This window comes from Oncorhynchus gorbuscha, linkage group LG18, assembly GCF_021184085.1.
Source record: "Oncorhynchus gorbuscha isolate QuinsamMale2020 ecotype Even-year linkage group LG18, OgorEven_v1.0, whole genome shotgun sequence".
Classification (NCBI taxonomy): Eukaryota; Metazoa; Chordata; class Actinopteri; order Salmoniformes; family Salmonidae; genus Oncorhynchus; species Oncorhynchus gorbuscha.
In genome coordinates this window covers 70,203,838-70,225,577 of record NC_060190.1, presented here as the reverse complement: position 1 = coordinate 70,225,577, position 21,740 = coordinate 70,203,838, and the positions used below count along the sequence as shown (strand labels likewise).

Below are 21,740 nucleotides of genomic sequence, written 5' to 3'. Positions count from 1 at the left end.
GAAAAAAGAAGACATTGCCTCTTATTGGCAGCTGTCTTGACATTTATGCCCGTTAGTTCCAGGTGATGCCTCGGCATGAAATAAGTCCTCTTCATTACTGGAGTGACATGTCAGAGGCGCAAAACTTGACTGAAGATGAAATGCATCTACTCTACGACCAATCAAGAAACCCATTACAATCCCTCGAACAAGCTATAATTAAAACACCAAATGGAACAGGTGAAGATGTAATTGCCAGAACAGACAGCTTTAGTAGAGCTGAACACACTGGCACCACTGATGCTCTGCTGGCACGATCACACGCTAACACACACACACATCTCAAGGACATCAATTTTATAAAAAAAGAAATCGCTCGAGTTGTTATTCTAATTATCAACCTGGTAATGTAGAAGTGAATCAGAGAAGACCCTCAGATCAGGAACCAGGATGGGCAACTTCAGTCCTCTGGGGCCAGAATGTCAGCTGATTCTTTTCAATGGCACACACACTAGACCTGGTATCCCAGGTCTAAATCACATGGCGATTTGGAAAAGGAACATAAAACACTTCCGAGGACCACCAGAGATGCCCATCTCTGCAACATACTATCAAAATGCACAACAAAATGCACAACAAACCAACTGAAATTGTGAAAACATTTTATTGATTTCTCCATCAGAACTGTCTTAAGATCTGGGTCTCTCCTTCTTGCCTTTGTAGAGGGCCAGCAGGGAGACATTAGCCACTTTGACCACCTTGAAACGTACACCAGGGATATCACCGACGGCGTGTCCCTTACGCCCGAATCCTGCCACAAGAACCTCGTCATTTTCCTGAAAGACCAAGGGAAACAAGCTGGATACACAACAAAATGCATAATTGAATATTATAAATATCATCCCAGGCTACATCACATCATATATACACACATATATTATTTTCTTTCTTAGATTATTCAGGGCTCTATGCTGATGGTATTTTTTACAAGGAGCACGTGCGCTTAAATTGGGAAATAAATGCATGTACAAAGTAATTTACGATAGGCTCATTAATCCCCCTCCTCTCCCCTGTAAATATTCCCCAGGTCATTGCTGTAAATGAGAATGTGTTCTTAGTCAACTTACCGGGTGAAATAATGGATAAATTCAAAATAATTCTAAATATACAGGCTTCACATCAAATATTTAGGCTCATTTGATCTCACTGTAGACAGCCCTGTTATTTATGGGGAGTCTTGCATTTGTTAGTGGATATCGGGCAGTTTAGACACTAAACTGCATCCATCAGACCCTTTACACAGTGGGTGTAAATAAAAATGTTAAAGTCATTGAATATTTGTATTTTTTTAAACACTACTTTGGAAAAATGCTTGGGTGCCAGGCTGACTAGTTAACGCTTACCTCGATGAAGTTCAAGCAACCATCATTGGGGACAAAGGCGGTGATCTTCTTGCCGTTCTTGATGAGCTGGACCCTGACACACTTCCTAATGGCGGAGTTGGGTTGCTTAGCTTCAACACCACTGTAAGACAGGGATAGAAACATTTGGAACTGGCATATTGGTTGACATGTCATTACACATTATTGATACTCAGAGAAGACATTAGGGCCTATATTAACGTGTCCCAGAGTAGCGGTGCTGCTGAACTAGAATCTGTTTTGGCTTTCAGATTATGCTATAAATAAGATTAAATGGGGGGGGGGCTGAAACCAGATGTGCACTCCAAACAAGACAGTCTCTCAATACGGTCCCTGATTATTAGTGAGGATATTAGGGGTGTTGTGGTGTACTTACACTTTCTCAAGTACAATTCCCTTGGCGTGGGAAGCGCCTCCGAAGGGGTTAGCCTTCAGGGCAGTGCCGAGATGGGCCTTTTTGTACTGTTTATCGTGCCATCTCTGCTCACGACGGTGGTTACGCAGCTTTCTGGCTGTACGCAGACCACGACACTTTCCTGAAGAGATACAAAGTAAATAGTTAAAAATGCTAGCTTTTGACTTAATAATAATGTCCAACAAAACATTGTTTGACCAGTCAGCCAACTACCGGTAGCTACACAAGATATCCGGACATGAACACCGCATCAAATGCGGTTTACACTGGAGCAGCTAGCTAACAATTAAGTTCATTGGAAAATAATGTAGTTACATTTAACCAAAATGCTTGTGCAGAGTGCACATCCATTTCAACAACTTTGTAACCAAAACCCTGGTAACTGGCTACATAAATGTTTGGTGACTGAAAAGGAAGCGCTGGCCAGCACTGACGGCATGTTATGGCCGTCTCCACGTTGCGGAGATCGCGCTAGTTGGCTGGTGGCAAATTTCAGAATATGTCTACAAATACATCCTGTTCTGCCACGATAATAACGAAATGGGTAAGAATACATTCAAATTCCATGTCAATATAGAAAAGACATCAATATATTTTGTGACCATTCCGTTAAAAAAGAAAAGTATCGTACCCATGTCTGCAGATTACGAACCCAGGCTAGAAAGAAAGAAGACCAGAATCCTCCGCGGCAATGTCTCCTCGCAGGACCCCAGAGGTGGATACTAACATGCCTGTTTGGCAGAGTTTTCTCTCGGTAAGTTTAGCGTATTTTAAATGTAGCTACATTTAAATAAACATTATTAAAAATACACGATTTAGGGAATAGCACATGTGCACTATTTGGATAGTTTTGTTATATCAAGTCTATATAATATTGAGATGTTTACGTGCCTGATTCAAAATGCGACAAATCATCAGTCAAAACGAGTCTGAAGAGACATTCTTCTTCTTTGTTGGGATTTAACGGCGGTTGGCATCAAATGTTAATGGTGAATTACAGCCACCAGCTGGACCGGCTATTGAATAAGAAACAAACAAACACATTTCGGGAAAGGGGGAAAACATAATACAAAATAAAACATGTAAACAAAAAAATAAATAAATATCACACTTCTTCAATCACATTCCACTCCAAAATACATCCCTACACAGGCTCAGGGGCCTGTGATGGGGCTACATTCACCAACAGTAAATCACAAAACCAAATAAACTTGCAGCGTTTATTCACAGGGATTCCAATTTTTGTAGACTTATTTTCCGCTTGTGCTGTACAGTTTATGACCATTGCAATAAATAATACAACATCCACCTTTTTAGCATGTAGAATTTCACTATCCCTTGGTTGATGAGAAACCTTCCCTGGTTGTGGTTCTATTGCTTCTTCCCTGCCACTCGTTCCTTCTAATTTTCTCACTGCCTCCAGGTAGAAGACACACTGGACACTCCTTACCCTTACCACCTCATTCTCCTTCACCAGGGCACTTCAAGAATTCAGGCGCATGTTCACCTTCACAGTTGCAATATTCTTCCCTTCTGCACAAAATGTACACATTACCAAATATTTTACATGTATGACACTGAAGGGGCTTATGCACAAAAGCTTTTACAGGGTATCTCATGAATCCTAACTTTATATGAGAAGGGAGAGACTTTTCATCAAAGAACAGTAGCATGGATGAAGTGAACTTATTTTCTCCGTCCACCATACAGGTCAGTCAACGTGCACCAACAACTCCATCGATGTCTTCAGTTATATCCTCTGCCTTTACTTCTTGCGCCACCCCAGAAATAACCAGCTTGATAGTTACCCTGCTATGAAAATCCATGCAGGAAACATTCCACTCCTATATCTTTTTCAGTCTTAAAACACCCTTCTTCTGTTCCGCAGACACACAAAAAATCTAAATAAGACCACCTTTTGTGACTCTCATCGACTCCACACTTTCTTCCAACACATTCCACATTTTCCTGGAGACGTTAAATGGATTTCCCAAGTAGCATTGATCCAAAACGTTGACTCCGACCCAAAATAAGTCTAGTGGTTTCCTATTTTCCAACACAGCTTTACTTCCCGTTTCCCTTTATCTTCATCACTGTAACCCACTCATTCTCACTTTCTGTGCTATTAGCTTCACTCGGCTCACTAGCAGCTTCAAACAAATATATGTTTCCGCCATCTTCCATCCCACTCATTCCTCTAACCGGCCTTCCATCAAACTCATGAGCATCTCTCTTCCTGCCTGACAACTCAGCTCTGAAGAGACATTATATCTGTTTCAAGATGATATAGTAGCCAGTAAATTATGCGAAAGAGTAGTGAGGTGAAATCCCTGCCTATACTTGTCTAGCTAGGTACTACAACTACAACTTCCACCATTGGTGAAGAATTGAAAATGGTCCCAGTCTTCTCGGGCTTCCCATCACTAGTAGACTCATTTGACTAGTCTTGCTTTATCACGTCTAATTTAATGTGACAAAGCAACTACAGAGACATATTTCAAGATGTCCTCTAATAATATACAGTGAGGTCCAAATGTATTTTGACAGTGACACATTTTTGTTGTTGTTTTGGCTCTGTGACCCAGCACTAGATTTGATACAAAGACTATGAGGTTAAAGTGCAGACTGTCAGCTTTAATTTGAGGGCATCTTCATCCATATCGAGTCATTAAACTATTTAGAAATTAAAGCACTTTTTGTACATAGTCCCTTCAATTTAGGAAACCAAAAGCATTTGGACAAATTCACATACAGTACCCATCAAAAGTTTGGACACACCTACTAATTCAAGGGTTTTTCTTTATTTTTGTACTATTTTTTTTTACATTGTAGAATAATAGTGAAGACATCAAAACTATGAAACAACACATTGTATCATATAGTAACAAAAAAAGTGTTAAACAAATCAAAATATATTTGAGAATTGAGATTCTTCAAAGTAGTCATCCCTTTGCCTTGATGACAGCATTGCACACTCTTGGCATTCGCTCAACCAGCTTCACTTGGAATGCTTTTCCAACAGTCTTAAAGGAGTTCCCACATATGCTTAGCACTTGCTGGCTGCTTTTCCTTCACTCTGCGGTCCAACTCATCCCAAACCATCTCTATTGGGTTGAGGTTGGGTGATTGTGGAGGCCAGGTCATCTGATGCAGCACTCCATCACTCTCCTTCTTGATCAAATAGCTCTTACACAGCCTGGAGGTGTGTTGGGTCATTGTCCTGTTGAAAAGCAAATCATAGTCCCACTAAGCACAAACGTGGTGGGATGGAGTATCGCTTCAGAATTCTTTGGTAGCCATGCTGGTTAAGTGTGCCTTGAATTCTAAAGAAACCATAGATGGTGTCACCAGCAATGCACCACCACACCATCACAACTACTCGGTGTCTCACACAGACACGGCGGTGGGAAACAAACATCTAAAATATGGACTCATCAGACCAACGGACGCCAAAGCAAATCTCTTCTTCTTATTGGTGTCCTTTAGTAGTGGTTTCTTTGCAGAAATTCTACTATGAAGGCCTGATTCATGCAGTCTCATCTGAACAGTTGATATTGAGATGTGTCTGTTACTTGAACTCTGTGAATTTATTTCATTTATTTAGGCTGCAATTTCTGAGGCAATTTCAGAGGCACAAATAATTTGTCCAAATACATTTGGTTCCCTAAAATGGGGTGACTATATACAAAAAGGACTGTAATTTCTAAATGGTACCCCGATATGGATGGAAATACCCTCAAATGTAAGGTGACAGTGTGCACTTGAACCTTTATAGTCATTGTATAATTTGAAAGTGCTGGAGTACAGGGTCAAAACAACAACACAAGGTGTCACTGCTCAAATAATGTTGGACTGCACTGTATGTCAGGAATCCAATGGGATGATTTGAGGTAGGCAGCGGTCAGCGGTCTAACAGCACTGCGCTTTCGTCCCTTTCCTCGCCCCAACCTGGGCGTGAATCAGAGACTCTACACACATCGACAACAGTCGTTACCCATCGCCCCAACAAAAACCGCAGCCCTTGCAGAGCAGCCTAATTCCCCGCTTTATTGACTACGTTTCGATCGAAACGGATCTTCTTCGTCAGGTCAAACAGACTGTGCTCACACCCCAAAATATACAAATTTCACCTTACATGACCGTTAAGCACATGATGCGTGGTTGGTGTGGAAACAATTCCATTTACGTTTGCGCATAGTCAATCATAATTAATCACAGAGCTACATATGGTCATAAAGGATTACGTACATACAAATGGGTCCATGTTCAAACCGAGGAAAACCTAGGTACAATATGCTACAATAAAAAAGTTTTAAAAAACAAACATAGGCTATCAATGGACTGATTTATATTGTAATTATCTAAATAGTAATAAAATAAAGCCAAAACATCATAATATAATAGCAAATGCTCATGATATAATAGTTTTTATTTTTAATTAAGGGGTGGTAACACCAGTCAGTTGTCATAATAAAATTAGTTATAGGGGGTTGAAATACAGTGCCTGCTGCTGCAACTGGTGTGAAATGGTTGGCTATGCACACATGACTGTACGTCGCTTTGGATAAAAGCGTCTGCTAAATGGCATATATACATATATATACATATAGTTAGCGGTGCGCGCCAGTGGCTTGTACATCGGTGACGTCACACTCCGAAACTTCGAAGTAGTGTTCAATTTGCTCTGGTTGCTGAGGAGCCTCAACAGTGTGCGGGCCTGCCTGTTCTTTACAATCTCATCATTCATGGGTTACTGATGTACAGACAGAAGGGTGGACGAGTCTTAGGAGACAGAACGGATTCCTCTATTGTCAGACAGCTATATTCCATTGATGAAAATGAGGATGTAATTCCAGTGGTTTAACATGCCTTTTGTCATACTGCTTCATCAACCCATGATCGAATCGGATGCAGAGCTATTTTTCTTCTGAATTAGTTATTTGATTTATTTGACCCTTATTCTACCAGGTAAATTGACTGAGAACACGTTCTCATTTACAGCAACGACCTGGGGAGTTACAGAGTATAGGAGGGGGGGGATGAATGAGCCAATTGGAAGCTGGGGATGATTAGGTGGCCATTACGATATGAGTGCTAGATAACTGGGTTATCCTTCAAATTAATTCCAATAGAGATAGCATCGTATCTAGGTCATTTAATCATGGGGGTGCCTTCCCTATCGAACAAAAATCCCGGCAAGCATACTGACCTTGAAGATAGAAGTATCGGTGTATTTATGAATCAGTTTTGTTGAGGACAGCTCATGGGCTTTGTGCGCGTGTGTTCTGAGTGGGTGTGACCGTGACACATGATTGCCCCTCCCTCTAAATGCCTATTGGCTGCTGCCCGTGTCCATCATTAGGTTCAGGCTTCGGCTCTTATCGAAGAACGTTATGAAGCAGTCATCATCTGTGGCAGTCTCACCTGGCCGGCTCCATGGCAAAACAATACTTATTTATGTATTTTAATTTATTTTCTGTCGTTTTTCTGCAGCTCTCTTTGTCCTTTGATCAAGTGTCTGCGGTTGTGGAAAAAAGGTAGGTGTGAAAGGAGCTATTTCAACTCTAGGCTGGAGTCAGGCAGGGCGATGGATGGATGCTGTGCAGACGGAGGGGGAGAACGAATGTATTTTATAGTGTAATGGAGACCGTGAGAATGAGGAGAAAGATACAGTTTTAGAATGCGTTTGTGAATCTGTAAAAAGCATGATCTCGTATCATCTGTAACCGTTGTGATAGTGATTTCCTTCTTGTACATTTACTGCACTGTTACTGTAGGGTACGATACTATAGTGTGCACATCTGCAATGCAAATGTAGCTACTAGGGCTCTGTCAGTGAAATACAAGACAATCCGTGGGTGTTGCACTGAAGGCATCAGTTTACAGGGCAAATCCATATATGCACTACAAATAAATAGTCAGGGATGAATGCTGCTACATCAGAGATGAGATGGAGTCAAATGATGTTCGCTGTATACTGCAGAGACAGCTTTCCTCTGAGAATTACACTATTTGAGTACAGCTCCGTATGATGCTAGATGGAGGAATTCTCTTCTATTTTATTCTACGCTATTCACCTCAATATGTCTGGCAAGGCTGCCACCCAAATAATAAAAATGTAATAACGATAATCACATAAAAAACCTTAGTTATTTCTGTAACGCAGAAACGTTATTTTCTTTAGCTTTACAGTTGAATATATTGAATAGAATATGTTAACTATGACGAAAAGGGTACAGATTGTTATAGTAAATTAATGTATTTGGTTGTAGTATTCCATTGAACAGCAATTCGTTGATTTTGGTTCTAGTGATTGACAATGGAATTATTGCAGTTCATTTTAAGAACATGGATATAATATCCCATGAATTGTATTTTGTATAACTTTAATGAATGCATTATTCTGGGGGAGCCGGATCCATCATATTTTGACTGAAATATGACATAGCAGATTGCCCGGTAAAACCTGGTGCCTTGAATACCCCCACCTCCTGAACCCTGCTGACTTCTTAATCTTCCTGTTTTGGCATGTGGCATTTTGTCACAACCCTGATACTTGCCCCAGCTGCTGCTATCTAGACTCCAGCAGCCTCCAGTCAACCTTTCTTGAATAGACAGCACAGGGGCTTTATATCTAAATATAAGATCAGATATTAAGCTAAAATGTTAGGCAGTATTGTACACGTACTGTTTATACATTTCTTCATATCATATTTGATTGATATTTCAATTCAGATGCCTGTAAACATGCCCTGAATACAAAGAAGCAGCTTATAATGCTCCCTGTAGGGTAGTTATGTGATATTGTGATATTTAAGTAAGAAACGTGAAGGGGTGTTGTATATGGCCAATATACCACGGCTAAGGGGTGTTCTTGTGCACGCCGGAACGCGGAGTGCCTGGATACAGCCCCTTAGCCGTGGTATATTGGCCACATACCACAAACCCTGCAATGCCTTATTGCTATTATAAACTGGTTACCAATGTAATTAGAGCAGTAAAAATACATGTTTTGTCATACCTGTGGTATATGGTCTGATATACCAGGGCAGTCAGCCAACCAGCGTTCAGGGCTTGAACCACCCAGTTTATAATGTGATGAAAACATAGAATACAGTAAACAAAGTCACCTGATGATCCAAGGGGTAAGGATCATTCCAAATGCAATAATCCTGAAACATAATCAATAAAAACAAATTTTCAGGCTCATTTCACTTGTCAATGTGTCATTTGTGCATTTAGGAACAAACTATACATGGACAATACTGCTAAACATGTTTGATGTTTAACTGAAAAGATCAACTCCCCCACCCCCGACCTGTTTACCAAAGTAATTATTCTCCGCCCCGTCTCCCAACACCTTGGACTCATCTATTAGGGAACATTTAATTTCAGAAAAAACCCTAATGTAATGCAAGAGCATTGGTGGCAACATGTAGGGCAGTGCAGGCTTTAGTCTGAACACAGGAGGAAGTCTAAAAGCAGCCCCTCTTATCTTCAAACTTACCCTCACAGAATATATGACATGCCTGGCATTGTGAGGTGAGTGAGAGAGATGATCAGTGGATCATATTTATTATGTAATGGCTGGACCACAACATGCTATGTTGCAGCCAGTCAATGACAGCAGCAGGGTAGACTATAGAGTGGATTTGTAAGCTGATGTGTAGGGTGGGGTGGGGACAGAGGTAGGAGAGGATTGTTCTATCCCCTGTAGATCATCACAATCGGTTCAGTCGTTTGAATGAAAGCTACATTTTTGCTTAGGTTAGTGGTTTTGATGAAGCCGTGTAGGTCTGTGTAGCAAATTCAGGTTGACGTTTGTGTTCAGATAAATGATTACTCAGTGTTTTGTCACTTTTTATTATGTAACAATGGCATCTGCTGGTGAACAAGAAGACAGAGCCCTCACTCCTCATCAACTCCCAAATGTATTGTTATATCACTGAACCAGGCCAACAGAGATACAGCCACAGATGGGTTTTCAATAACAAATGTCAGATAATTACACTTTTACACCGAGGTACACTGAATATGATCTATTCCTGTTATAGATAACATAGTATTACAGTAGTATATGCCTCTCTGCAATAGTGTTAAACAAATGGCCACACACAATGCAGTGCCTTTTACCCTCATGCTTTATGAAGTGATGAACTAATCAGATAAGGAATTCTGATTCATGCAGAATATTTGTGTTCAATGTAATATAAATACTATTAAGCAGACGCTTTTATCTAAAGCGACTTACAGTCACTCTTGCATACATTTGACTTACTGGTGGTCCTGGGAATCAAACACACTATCCTGCGGTAGCAAGCGCCAGGCTCTGCATTGGATTATGACTGGGTAAACTATAGATGTGAACTACCCACTGCTCTAATAGACTAGTAATGGTCCAATGGACAATTCTACTCGACACCCGAAGACGAAAGCTGTAGAAAATGTGCTTTGTACAATTACATTGCTGAAATTTGCATTGATATAAAAGTACAGAGACTCTTTTTTTTTACAGACTACAGGCTAGTGCTAAAATTACACTGCTAATGTTTGTCAGTCGGGGTTAGAGTCAACTCCATTTCAATTCAGGAAGTTAACTGAAATCCCATTCAAATGAAGAACATTGGAATTTCAGTTTACTTCCCGAGGACTCCAACACTGCTGTCTGCCAGTCCAGGTTGCTTCCTCAGATCTGATGGGCAGACAGTCTACGCTAACCCCCCTTAGCCATAATAAGGATACCATGGTCTGGCTGCTAGCTCCCCTGATTCCCAGTAAGGACACCACGGTCTGGCTGCTAGCTCCCCTGATTCCCAGTAAGGACACCACGGTCTGGCTGCTAGCTCCCCTGATTCCCAGTAAGGACACCACGGTCTGGCTGCTAGCTCCCCTGATTCCCAGTAAGGACACCACGGTCTGGCTGCTAGCTCCCCTGATTCCCAGTAAGGACACCACGGTCTGGCTGCTAGCTCCCCTGATTCCCAGTAAGGACACCACGGTCTGGCTGCTAGCTCCCCTGATTCCCAGTAAGGACACCACGGTCTGGCTGCTAGCTCCCATGATTCCCAGTAAGGACACCACGGTCTGGCTGCTAGCTCCCATGATTCCCAGTAAGGACACCACGGTCTGGCTGCTAGCTCCCCTGATTCCCAGTAAGGACACCACGGTCTGGCTGCTAGCTCCCCTGATTCCCAGTAAGGACACCACGGTCTGGCTGCTAGCTCCCCTGATTCCCAGTAAGGACACCACGGTCTGGCTGCTAGCTCCCCTGATTCCCAGTAAGGACACCATGGTCTGGCTGCTAGCTCCCCTGATTCCCAGTAAGGACACCATGGTCTGGCTGCTAGCTCCCCTGATTCCCAGTAAGGACACCACGGTCTGGGAAGACTTGTTGGTAAATTACCTTTTATTTTTGAAAGAAATTCTGAAAGAGATTGGTGTGGTTTTTTCCACTATCTGATCATGGCATGGGGTTGTTCAAACACAGACATTTATTTGTTTAAAATCTATCAGTTGATAGTTTAATTTCAGAGAGACAAAAAAATAATGTTTTATTTGCAAAATGCTATATATCCGCCTCACTCACAGAGACATAAGTAGTACTGCTATGTTTTAAATGTAACAACATAACTACATTCTAAATAAAGAACTGTACAAATTATACATTTGTGACATTACTATTAAATATTTATTTTATTTTAATGATGTTATGTTCAATCTACCATTGTCTCTACATCTACAGTCCTAATAATACTATAAGGGATATTTACATTGATGTTCACTGTCCAGTACCTTATAGGCTACTTCTATATCATCTGAAATAATCATTTATTTTTGTATGTTTACAGTTTAGCGGGGCCCACATCCCAAGATATCAGGGTTCAAAACAGTGAGTTATTTTCCCTTATTGTCAATTGATTATGTAAATGTTTTGAATCATGTTTTTTTATGGTATGTGTATAAAAAATACACTATAATGCACTGGTAACACTTCACCTTATGTTGTTAATTTACCTGTGTAATAGTGACACTGGTGTAGTAGTGACACATTGTTAATATTCATTTGATAATTGCTTTATAAGTTCTAAATACACTGCTTAAAAAAATAAAGGGAACACTTAAACAACACAATGTAACACCAAGTCAATCACACTCCTGTGAAATCAAACTGTCCACTTAGGAAGCAACACTGATTGACAATACGTTTCACATAATGTTGTGCAAATGGAATAGACAACAGGTGGAAATTATAGGCAATTAGCAAGACACCCCCAATAAAGGAGTGGTTCTGCAGGTGGTAACCACAGACCACTTCTCAGTTCCCATGCTTACTGGCTGATGTTTTGGTCACTTTTGAATGCTGGCGGTGCTTTCACTCTAGTGGTAGCATGAGACGGAGTCTACAACCCACACAAGTGGCTCAGTAGTGCAGCTCATCCAGGATGACACATCAATGCGAGCTGTGGCAAGAAGGTTTGCTGTATCTGTCAGCGTAGTGTCCAGAGCATGGAGGCGCTACTAGGAGACAGGCCAGTACATCAGGAGATGTGGAGGAGGCTGTAGGAGGGCAACAACCCAGCAGCAGGACCGCTACCTCCGCCTTTGTGCAAGGAGGAGCAGGAGGAGCACTGCCAGAGCCCTGCAAAATGACCTCCAGCAAGCCACAAATGTGCATGTGTCTGCTCAAACGGTCAGAAACAGACTCCATGAGGGTGGTATGAGGGCCCGACGTACACAGGTGGGGGTTGTGCTTACAGCCCAACACTGTGCAGGAAGTTTGGCATTTGCCAGAGAACACCAAGATTGGCAAATTCGCCACTGGCGCCCTGTGCTCTTCACAGATGAAAGCAGGTTCACACTGAGCACATGTGACAGACGTGACAGAGTCTGGAGACGCCGTGGAGAACGTTCTGCTGCCTGCAACATCCTCCAGCATGACCGTTTTAGCGGTAGGTCAGTCATGGTGTGGGGTGGCACAGCCTTCCATGTGCTCACCAGAGGTAGCCTGACTGCCATTAGGTACCGAGATGAGATCCTCAGACCCCTTGTGAGACCATATGCTGGTGCTGTTGGCCCTGGGTTCCTCCTAATGCAAGACAATGCTAGACCTCATGTGGCTGGAGTGTGTCAGCAGTTCCTGCAAGAGGAAGGCATTGATGCTATGGACTGGCCCGCCCGTTCCCCAGACCTGAATCCAATTGAGCACATCTGAGACATCATGTCTCGCTCCATCCACCAACGCCACGTTGCACCACAGATTGTCCAGGAGTTGGCGGATGCTTTCGTCCATGTCTGGGAGGAGATCCCTCAGGAGACCATCCGCCACCTCATCAGGAGCATGCCCAGGCGTTGTAGGGAGGTCATACAGGCACATGGAGGCCACACACACTACTGAGCCTCATTTTGACTTGTTTTAAGTACATTACATCAAAGTTGGATCAGCCTGTAGTGTGGTTTTCCACTTTAATTTTGAGTGTCACTCCAAATCCAGACCTCCATGGGTTGATACATTTGATTTCCATTGATCATTTTTGTGTGATTTTGTTGTCAGCACATTCAACTATGTAAAGAAACAAGTATTTAATAAGAATATTTCATTCATTCAGATCTAGGATGTGTTATTTTAGTGTTCCCTTTATTTTTTTGAGCAGTGTATTTTATTTAAAAACATTTCTCTCTTTCTCCTTGTATACAGATGGGTTGGCTGCCCAGAGCCACAGTGCTGCTTCCGATGGGGAGAGTTCTTCGCTTATAGCGGAGGACCCTCTCAGGAGAGTCCTGCAGGTCCCAATTATTATCTTTCCTTCCTCCCGAAGTGTGTACTTGTTCACTTCACTTCACTGACTTGAAAGGAAATGACTAGTACAAAAAATATGGTGGAAACTCCCACTAGCCAATGCTTCCACCAGATTTGCAGAACATAGTGAACGAGTGCACACTTCAGAGAAGGGAGATATAGACTACTGTGTGTGTGATTAGACACTGGAGACTGACGTTTCTAGGAATCCAATATGGCATTGTTCATGAAAAAAGCTTTTATTCCCAGTCGTCTGAAACTAATCCCAGACAGAAGGCTTAGCCTCAGTGAGATAAACCATTGGATTCAATTTCAACAAAAAATTATAACTAGATTGGATTATTCCTAACAACAACACCTTTACACAAAATCTTATTGGTCAATGAACGCCCACTGTAGCCCCCACAATGAGATGAAAAAGCAATCTGTAATAGTTTTTCAGATTACTGTTGTTCGTCAATCAGTGAGCCACCATCTTATCTCTTTCTACCTCTCTTTCTCCCTTTATTCTTTTCTCTGTCTTCCCCTCTGTCTCTTCTGCTCTCACTCTCCCTCTTTCACCCCTTCCTGTTTCATCCTCTCATTCCCACCATCAGCCTTATGAGTGGCAGCTGGACTCCCCACACAGAACCAAACGGAGGCTACTGCAGACATCCAGCATTCTTCCTTACTCTCCTCTGAGCGTGGTTTACAACAGCAAAACATGTATCCTGTTTAGGGCCAGGAAGCTTGCCATCAGGTTCAGGAACAGCACCGTAGTGGATCTCACAGAGAAGGCCTTCGGCCCCGATGCACCAGTGGACACCAAAGGCTCTATGTGCAGCAAAGACAAAGCTACGTATGTCTGCTTTGCGGCTGTAGATATTCCTCCTGCACTTCCTGATACATTACTCTTCCTCGCTATCTTCCATTTTTGAAGGATTAAGTAATGACAGAGAACTCTGGAAGAAGAATCATCACTAAATTATCAGAGGGAATTATTGTAATGTTTGTTTACGTGTCAATTAATCCTTTAAGGGATGGGTTGCCAACTGGCAATTTGACACAAAAAATACAATTTTATTAATTGATGAATTAATTCGACAGTACTATTGAACCTTATTTTTCCACCAGGCTTGTACTACGTTTCGGAGATGTGGAGGACTTGAGAGGACTTGCAATTAGGTTTGTCTCTTCATTCATTTTTATAGCCAGTGGTAGGCTATAAGGACCATTTTACAAATAATAGATGGGCCCATGGTTTTCCTGGTCAGGTCACATGTAGGTAAATAAAAACACTTGGTCTGAAGTATATTGTGCGGGGTCCATTTTGGTTGTGATATTTATTTATTGTACTGTACACTGACTGTAAGTCTCTCTTGATAAGAGCATCTGCTAAATTACTCAAATGTAATTGTCTAATCAATGTATGCACTGTTCCAACAGACTACAAATGTCCAACACATTCTATGAGTCGGCAGGGCAGAACTGGTTCACTCTGGACAGCGTACACATCCACTACAACTGGACCCATGAGGCAACATTCAACGCCACCGATGTTTACGCTCCTAGTACCCACTCCTACCACTGTCAGCACGTCAGCAGTCTGCAGAAGTACGACACGCTACTCGTACCCAGCTCCATCACAGACAACTCTGCAAACTGGCACATCACCTTCACAGACTTCCAGGTTGGCATGCATTGTTTTTACGGGAAGGCATCGTTTTATGGCAGGAGGGCGAGGCACGTTTTAAGAGGGGAGCATGTTCTGAGGGTTCTGTTGGAACCCGGCAGCTACTCCTGATGAATTATAATGGATAACCGGATAACTTGTATTGTTTCTTAAAACCTTTTGGTAAAATAATAATGAAAGATCTGTAAACAGAACTGCAACTTGAGTGTGGCTTTATTCAACTGGTCATAACACAGGGCAGTTCCTAGTTATACCTCTAGATGGCACTATTTTTTTTCAGACCATAACAATACCTTGTTATTTATTGTGTTTGTGTTTGAACCCAGAAAGATTCATGTTTGGTTTTTTAAAGAGTTACATGATATAGAGACTTAAGATTTAAAAAGTATATCATATCCTTTATATGCTGCGCTGAGATAACCATAAATTATCAGCATTGTCATCATACTGCAGGCCCGTCACAGACAACCCTCATTGACTCTTATTTTTAACCCATGTCCTCACTCGAGGCATAGACCCAATGGTTCTAGACAATCTTGTACCTATACCACCAATTCAAACCAATCCCACGGTATTTTCAAACAAGGGGTTACCTACTGATCATAGCATGCTTGTATTAGACTCCATCTGACCTGAAATCTGGCAGTTGCGGTCTAGGATTAGCTCATGTAAATTCCAGAACTTTGATTTCAAAGATGTATTTTATTTTAATTCTGGCTTCTCAATCCAATGTGGACATTCTGGTAATTTCTGAAATAATTCTGTGCAGGACTCTGATGTGTCTCTATCTGGTTATAATGATTACAGATGGGACAGAACAGGAAGAGGTGGGGGTGTTGCCATATTGACCATTCAAATGTTTTTGTAACTCTTGCTACATCTGTCCCTAAGCATTTAGGTTATCTTGTTCTTAATGTGGGCCTTAGTCATAATGACCAGCTGAAACTAGTAGGAGTGTATAGCCTCTCTCGGCTTCTTCATGTTCTCTTAACAATTTATCTGAATTGCTATCTAAGTATGGTAAATATGAACTATTCATTTTGGGAGATTCTAATATTGTCAGATACGCTAAAAGATATTTGCTCTGAGCTAAACCTGTCTCAGCAGATAACTGAGCCTACACAGCCCAATCCTAAAGCTGTCTCAGCTGATAACTGAGCCTACACTGCCCAATCCTAAATATCCATCAAAATTTACCCTGATTGATCTTATTTTGACGAATACTCCAGATAAATATGTTGATAGTGGGGTTTTCTCACTGGATTTTAGTGACCGTTGGCCAGTTGTCTGTGTCAGAGATATGAGAATGCATAAATCTAAGCCTCGTGTCATCACTAAGAGGACCTTTAAAAAAGCTCTTTAATTAATTTTTTACATAATCTTTATTTTAGTGACTTTGATTGTATCTCAGCTATCCCTTAACCTGATTTAGCTTTAAGCTTTTTTGCAAATGTCTTCAATACTATTGTAGATAATCATGCCCCTTCAAAACTATGACAGTAAAGGAAGATCGAATGTCTGCTTCACTCCTGAATTATCCAAAGTCATTCACAAGACAAATGTTGCCTGGGTCAAGGCCAGGAACACAGGCTTCGGTCGAGATTGGCAATCTTTTAGTCAACTGAGGAATCTGTGGAAAACTCATCAGAAAGGCTAAATCAGATTATTATGTAACCACTCTACGATTGTAAAGGAAATCTGGCTAAATTCTCGAACACTGTCATATCTCTAAAGGGTTGCACTTCCTACTCTCTGCCCCAGCAAATTAATTCTGGTCCCATTACGGACAAAAATGCCATCATTGATGCATTTAATTGCCATTTTATTTCAGCGAGCTATCTTTTTCAGAGTGTCTAACCCTACTATATCTAAGAGTGGGCTTAATGCTGATTCTGACATTTTGCAGATTAACTCAGAAAATGGTAGTCAAGTTATTGCATTTTGGCAATTCACAGAAAAATACATCCTTGATTCCATACTTCAAATCAAATCAAATTTTATTGGTCACAAACACATGGTTAGCAGATGTTATTGCGAGTGTAGCAAATGAATTATGCTTCTAGATCCGACAGTGCAGCAGTATCTAACTGGTCATATCTAAAATTCCACAACAAAACCTAATATCTAACAAATTCCACCACAAAACCAATACACAAAATCAAGTAAAGGAATGTGATAAGAATATATAAGTATAAAATATATGGATGAGCAGTGACAAGAGTGGCTAAGATGCAATATATAGTAAAGAATAGATAGTGATGGATACAGTATACATTATATACATATGTGATGAGTAATGCGAGATATGTAAACATTCTTAAAATGGCATTATTAAAGTGGCCAATGATATCAAGTCTGTAGGTAGGCAGCCGCCTCTCTGTGCTAGTGGTGGCTGTTTAACAATCTGATGGCCTTGAGATAGAAGCTGTTTTTCAATCTCTCTGTCCCAGCTTTGATGCACCTGTACTGACCTCGCCTTCTGGATGGAAGTGCGGTGAACAGGCAGTGGCTCGGGTGGTTATTGTCCTTGATGATCTTTTTTGCCTTCCTGTGACATCGGGTGTTGTAGGTGTCCTGGAGGGCAGGTAGTTTGTCCCCGGTGATGCGTTGTGATACAGCCCGACAGGATGCTCTCAATTGTGCACATGTAAAAGTTGGTGAGGGTTTTTGGGGACAAGCCACATTTTTCCAGCCTCCTGAGGTTGAAGAGGAACTGTTTCGCCTTCTTCACCACACTGTCTGTGTGTGTGGACCATTTTAGTTTGTCGGTGATATGTATACAGAGGAACTTAAAACTTTCCACCTTCTCCATTGCTGTCCCGTCAATGTGGATAGGGGGGTGTTCCCTTTACTGTTTCCTGAAGTTCACGATCATCTCTTTTGTTTTGCTGACAATGAGTGAGAGGTTATTTTCCTGATACCACACTCCGAGGGCCCTCACCTCCTCCCTGTAGGCTGTCCCGTCGTTGTTGCTAGTCAAGCCTACCACTGTTGTGTCGTCTGCAAACTTGATGATTGAGTTGGAGGCATGCATGGCCACTCAGTCGTGGGTGAACAGGGATTACAGGAGGGGGCTGAGAAAACACCCTTGTGGGGCCCCAGTGTTGAGTTTAGTGGAGTGGAGAAGTTGTTTCCTACCTTCACCACCTGGGGTGACCCGTCAGGAAGTCCAGGACCCAGTTGCACGGGGCGGGATCGAGACCCAGGGTCTCAAGCTTAATGATGAGTTTGGAGGGTGTTGAATGTGTAGTCAATTAACAGCATTCATACATATGTATTCCTCTTGTCCAGATGGGATAGGGCAGTGTGCAGTGTGATGGCGACTGCATCATCTGTGGACCTATTGGGGCGGTAAGCAAATTGAAGTGGGTCTAGAGTGACAGGTAGGGTGGAGGTGATATGATCCTTGACTAGTCTCTCAAAGCACTTCATAATGACAGAAGTGAGTGCTACGGGGCAATAGTAATTTAGTTCAGTTACCTTCGTTTTTTGGGAACAGGAACAATGGTGGCCATCTTGAAGCATGTGGGGACAGCATACTGGGATTGGGATTGATTGAACATGTCCATAAACACACCAGCCAGCTGGTCTGCGCATGCTCTGAGGACGTGGCTAGGGATGCCGTCTGGGCCGGCAGCCTTGCGAGGGTTAACACGTTTAAATGTTTTACTCACGTCGGCCATGAGAAGGAGAGCCCGCAGTCTTTGGTAGTGGACCTTGTCGGTGGCACTGTCCTCAAAGCGGACAAAATACGTTGTTTAATTTGTCTGGAAGCAAGACGTTGATGTCCGCGACGGGACTGGTTTTCTTTTTGTTGTCCGTGATTGTCTGTAGACTCTGCCACATACGTCTCATGTTTGAGCCATTGAATTGCGACTCCACATGGTCTCTATACTGACACTTTCATTGCGTTACAGAGGGAATAACTACACTGTAGTTTGGCCATATGTTTAGTCCCCTTGTCATGATTAAATCCGGTGGTACGTGCTTTCAGTTTTGCACGAATGCTGCCATTAATCCACAGTTTCTGGTTAGGGAAGGCTTTATAAACTCGCTCACCGAGTCTGTGTATACGTCAATGTTATTATCTGAGGTTACCTGAAACGTATCCCAGTCCACGTGATTGAAGCAATCTTGAAGCGTGGAATCCGATTGGTCAGACCAGGGTTGGATAAACCTAAGCATGGGCGCTTCCTGTTTTAGTTTCTGCCTTTAGGGGAGCAACAAGATGGAGTCATGGTCAGATTTATCTAAAGGATTTCTTGCTATAGATACAAAGAAATCCACAGGGGCTGACCAAATGGAACTGGATCTGCTCAAGTGAGCTGCCCCTCTCATTGCTGGCTCAGTAACCTATATCTTAAATCTAACATTGTTATCAGGAAAAATTCCAAAAGTATGGAAAACAGTGCCGCCACTCCATAAGGGCAGAGATGATAGTGATCTTGATAATTATCATCCAATCTCCAGGCCTCCATGTCTGTCTAAGATTCTCAAATCCTTGGTAAAAAAGCAACTTCACTATTTTTTATCTGAGCATGGTATTATGAATATAAATCAATCTGGGTTTAGGCCAGGGCATAGCACTGTCACCACATTAGTAGTTAATGATATTGTCAGTACTTTAGACGCTAAAATTAATTGTGCTGCCCTGCTTGTGGATCTTTCAAAAGCGTTTGATACTGTTGATCATGCTATTTTATTGAACAAGTTGTCCTCGATTGGCCTGGGCTCTGACTCCTTCTCGTGGTTTCATGATTATCTTAGTGACAGAACTCAGGCCATTGTGATTGATGAGGTTAAGTCTGAATTTCTTAAGGTGTTCCACATGGGTCGATACTAGGCCCTGCTCTTTTCGCTATTTATATAAATGCTATTGATCAATCTGTTAAAATGTTTAAATTTAATCAATATGCAGGGGATAATATTATGTATGCAATTTCCCCTACTGCTGACCTGGCTGTGACAAAGCTATAGTCCGATTTTGCAGCTGTACAGGAAGCCCTTACTGATAAACTCGTGCTTAAATACATGTTTTCAAATTCACGTAAGATTGGCTCATTGGATGGTTCTATAATCGAATGAGTCCCCTTGATCACAGGAGACTGCATTCTTTACCAAAAGGTTGGCTGAACCTTTTTGAAGTCACGTAGATCATATTACACTCGTTTCCAAAGCCCTGCTGCACAAGCTTCCAACTTACCTAACTTCACTGTTTAGATTCACACTTCCTTGCACCCTGTTTAAAAAAATCTCAAATATATTTTGGTTGGATGCTTTGATGATATGTTACATACAGCATGTTTTTTAAGGACCAAAAATTTGTCTGCTTCTGATTTGCAATACTGATTTCGTTACAGCCCTACTTTGTTGCATCGTTTACTTTACTCAAACATCTCACCTTTATATTTCTCTTTGCTCGACAGATACAATCGTTCAATGTGCTGTCCAACAAGTTTGGCTCAGCCAGTGATTGCGCTACGTTCTTCACCCCAGCTATCCTCATGGGTCTGATCACCTCTCTAATCCTTCTCCTGGTCCTGGCCTACGCGCTGCACATGGTGGTGCACCTCAAACACATCGACACCTACGAAGAACACAAGACCACCGTCTACTTCCCCCGCAGCACAGAAACTGCAGAATGCACCGGCGCCGCCAGGACTGGCACTACCAGCTCCACTGCCACTGAGAAAAACAGCTTGTAGGACTCCGTTTCCCAGGATCCACCTCAGTCTCCACCACTATGAGTATACTGTAAACTGTTTCTGTAGGTGTCAGATAGTGACTATGCAGGGCCTCTGACTGAATCCTCTGATGGCTGGCAGACCGACCGACTGACTAAACTCAATAGATAAAGCAACCTCCCATACTGAAGGGCCTGAAAGACATGGTGATAGTCTGAACCTGATATGGTTGTCCACTTTTGCATCACTTTGGCTCAGGCAGTGGTTGTTCAAGCCAGATAGATCTAATCATTTGTGGCTCAGCATCATCTGGTGGATTTGGATACAGCTTTGGAGGTGATCCGGAGACATTGACCAGTTATCTGGCATTGCAAAGCAAAAACAAAGTAATTATGTACTCTTGAATGAAATTCAAATGGATATAAGAACAAGTATTTAGTTCCTTGTCAGTACTATAAATGCTGGTATATATATACACACACACACACACACACACACACACACACACACACACACACACTGGATAAAGAAGTTTCATTTTAATTACAAAACCATACCCTAAAGGGTACATACCGTAAAGGCAATGCAGTATATACATATGTAATTAATCAATCAATGTGTTACATTCTGGTGTTTCAGACCTGTGTTTAAGAACATGTATTATTGCGAGCTTGTGAAAATAACTATGTACATTTTGGGCCATTATCTACAAAGCATCTCAGAGTAGAACATTATAAGAATAGAGACATTTTACTCCTACTCTTATTGGTAA

At 41.9% G+C, this 21,740-nt stretch overlaps 2 protein-coding genes across 2 annotated transcripts; one reads left to right on the top strand and one right to left on the bottom strand.

Moving 5' to 3' along the window:
- Positions 1–624: 624 nt before the first annotated feature.
- On the bottom strand, positions 625–2,564 carry LOC124003863 (40S ribosomal protein S23). Its single transcript, XM_046312484.1, has 4 exons — positions 2,447–2,564; positions 1,777–1,936; positions 1,383–1,503; positions 625–815 (listed from the first exon to the last, which is right to left on the bottom strand). Exons 1-4 carry the CDS (start codon positions 2,448–2,450, stop codon positions 669–671), a joined length of 432 nt encoding a protein of 143 aa, XP_046168440.1. The 5' UTR covers positions 2,451–2,564; the 3' UTR covers positions 625–668.
- Positions 2,565–7,103: 4,539 nt separating this feature from the next.
- Positions 7,104–21,472, top strand: LOC124003862 (V-type proton ATPase subunit S1-like protein). Its single transcript, XM_046312483.1, has 7 exons — positions 7,104–7,352; positions 11,664–11,704; positions 13,511–13,599; positions 14,209–14,450; positions 14,726–14,776; positions 15,038–15,281; positions 20,711–21,472. The coding sequence occupies exons 1-7, from the start codon at positions 7,252–7,254 to the stop codon at positions 20,987–20,989; spliced, it is 1,047 nt and encodes a 348-aa protein (XP_046168439.1). The 5' UTR covers positions 7,104–7,251; the 3' UTR covers positions 20,990–21,472.
- The last annotated feature ends 268 nt before the right edge of the window (positions 21,473–21,740 follow it).

Bases quoted from the DNA above. Each gene is read 5' to 3' on its own strand.
- LOC124003863 (XM_046312484.1), bottom strand. The intron at 1,504-1,776 runs GTAAGTACACCA...CCTGTCTTACAG, and splicing joins GGAATTGTACTTGAGAAAGT to TGGTGTTGAAGCTAAGCAAC. The intron at 816-1,382 runs GTAAGCGTTAAC...TTGGTCTTTCAG, and splicing joins GTTGCTTGAACTTCATCGAG to GAAAATGACGAGGTTCTTGT.
- LOC124003862 (XM_046312483.1), top strand. From the start codon at position 7,252: ATGGCAAAACAATACTTATTTATGTATTTTAATTTATTTTCTGTCGTT. The intron at 14,451-14,725 runs GTATGTCTGCTT...TTTTTCCACCAG, and splicing joins TGCAGCAAAGACAAAGCTAC to GCTTGTACTACGTTTCGGAG. The intron at 14,777-15,037 runs GTTTGTCTCTTC...CTGTTCCAACAG, and splicing joins TTGAGAGGACTTGCAATTAG to ACTACAAATGTCCAACACAT.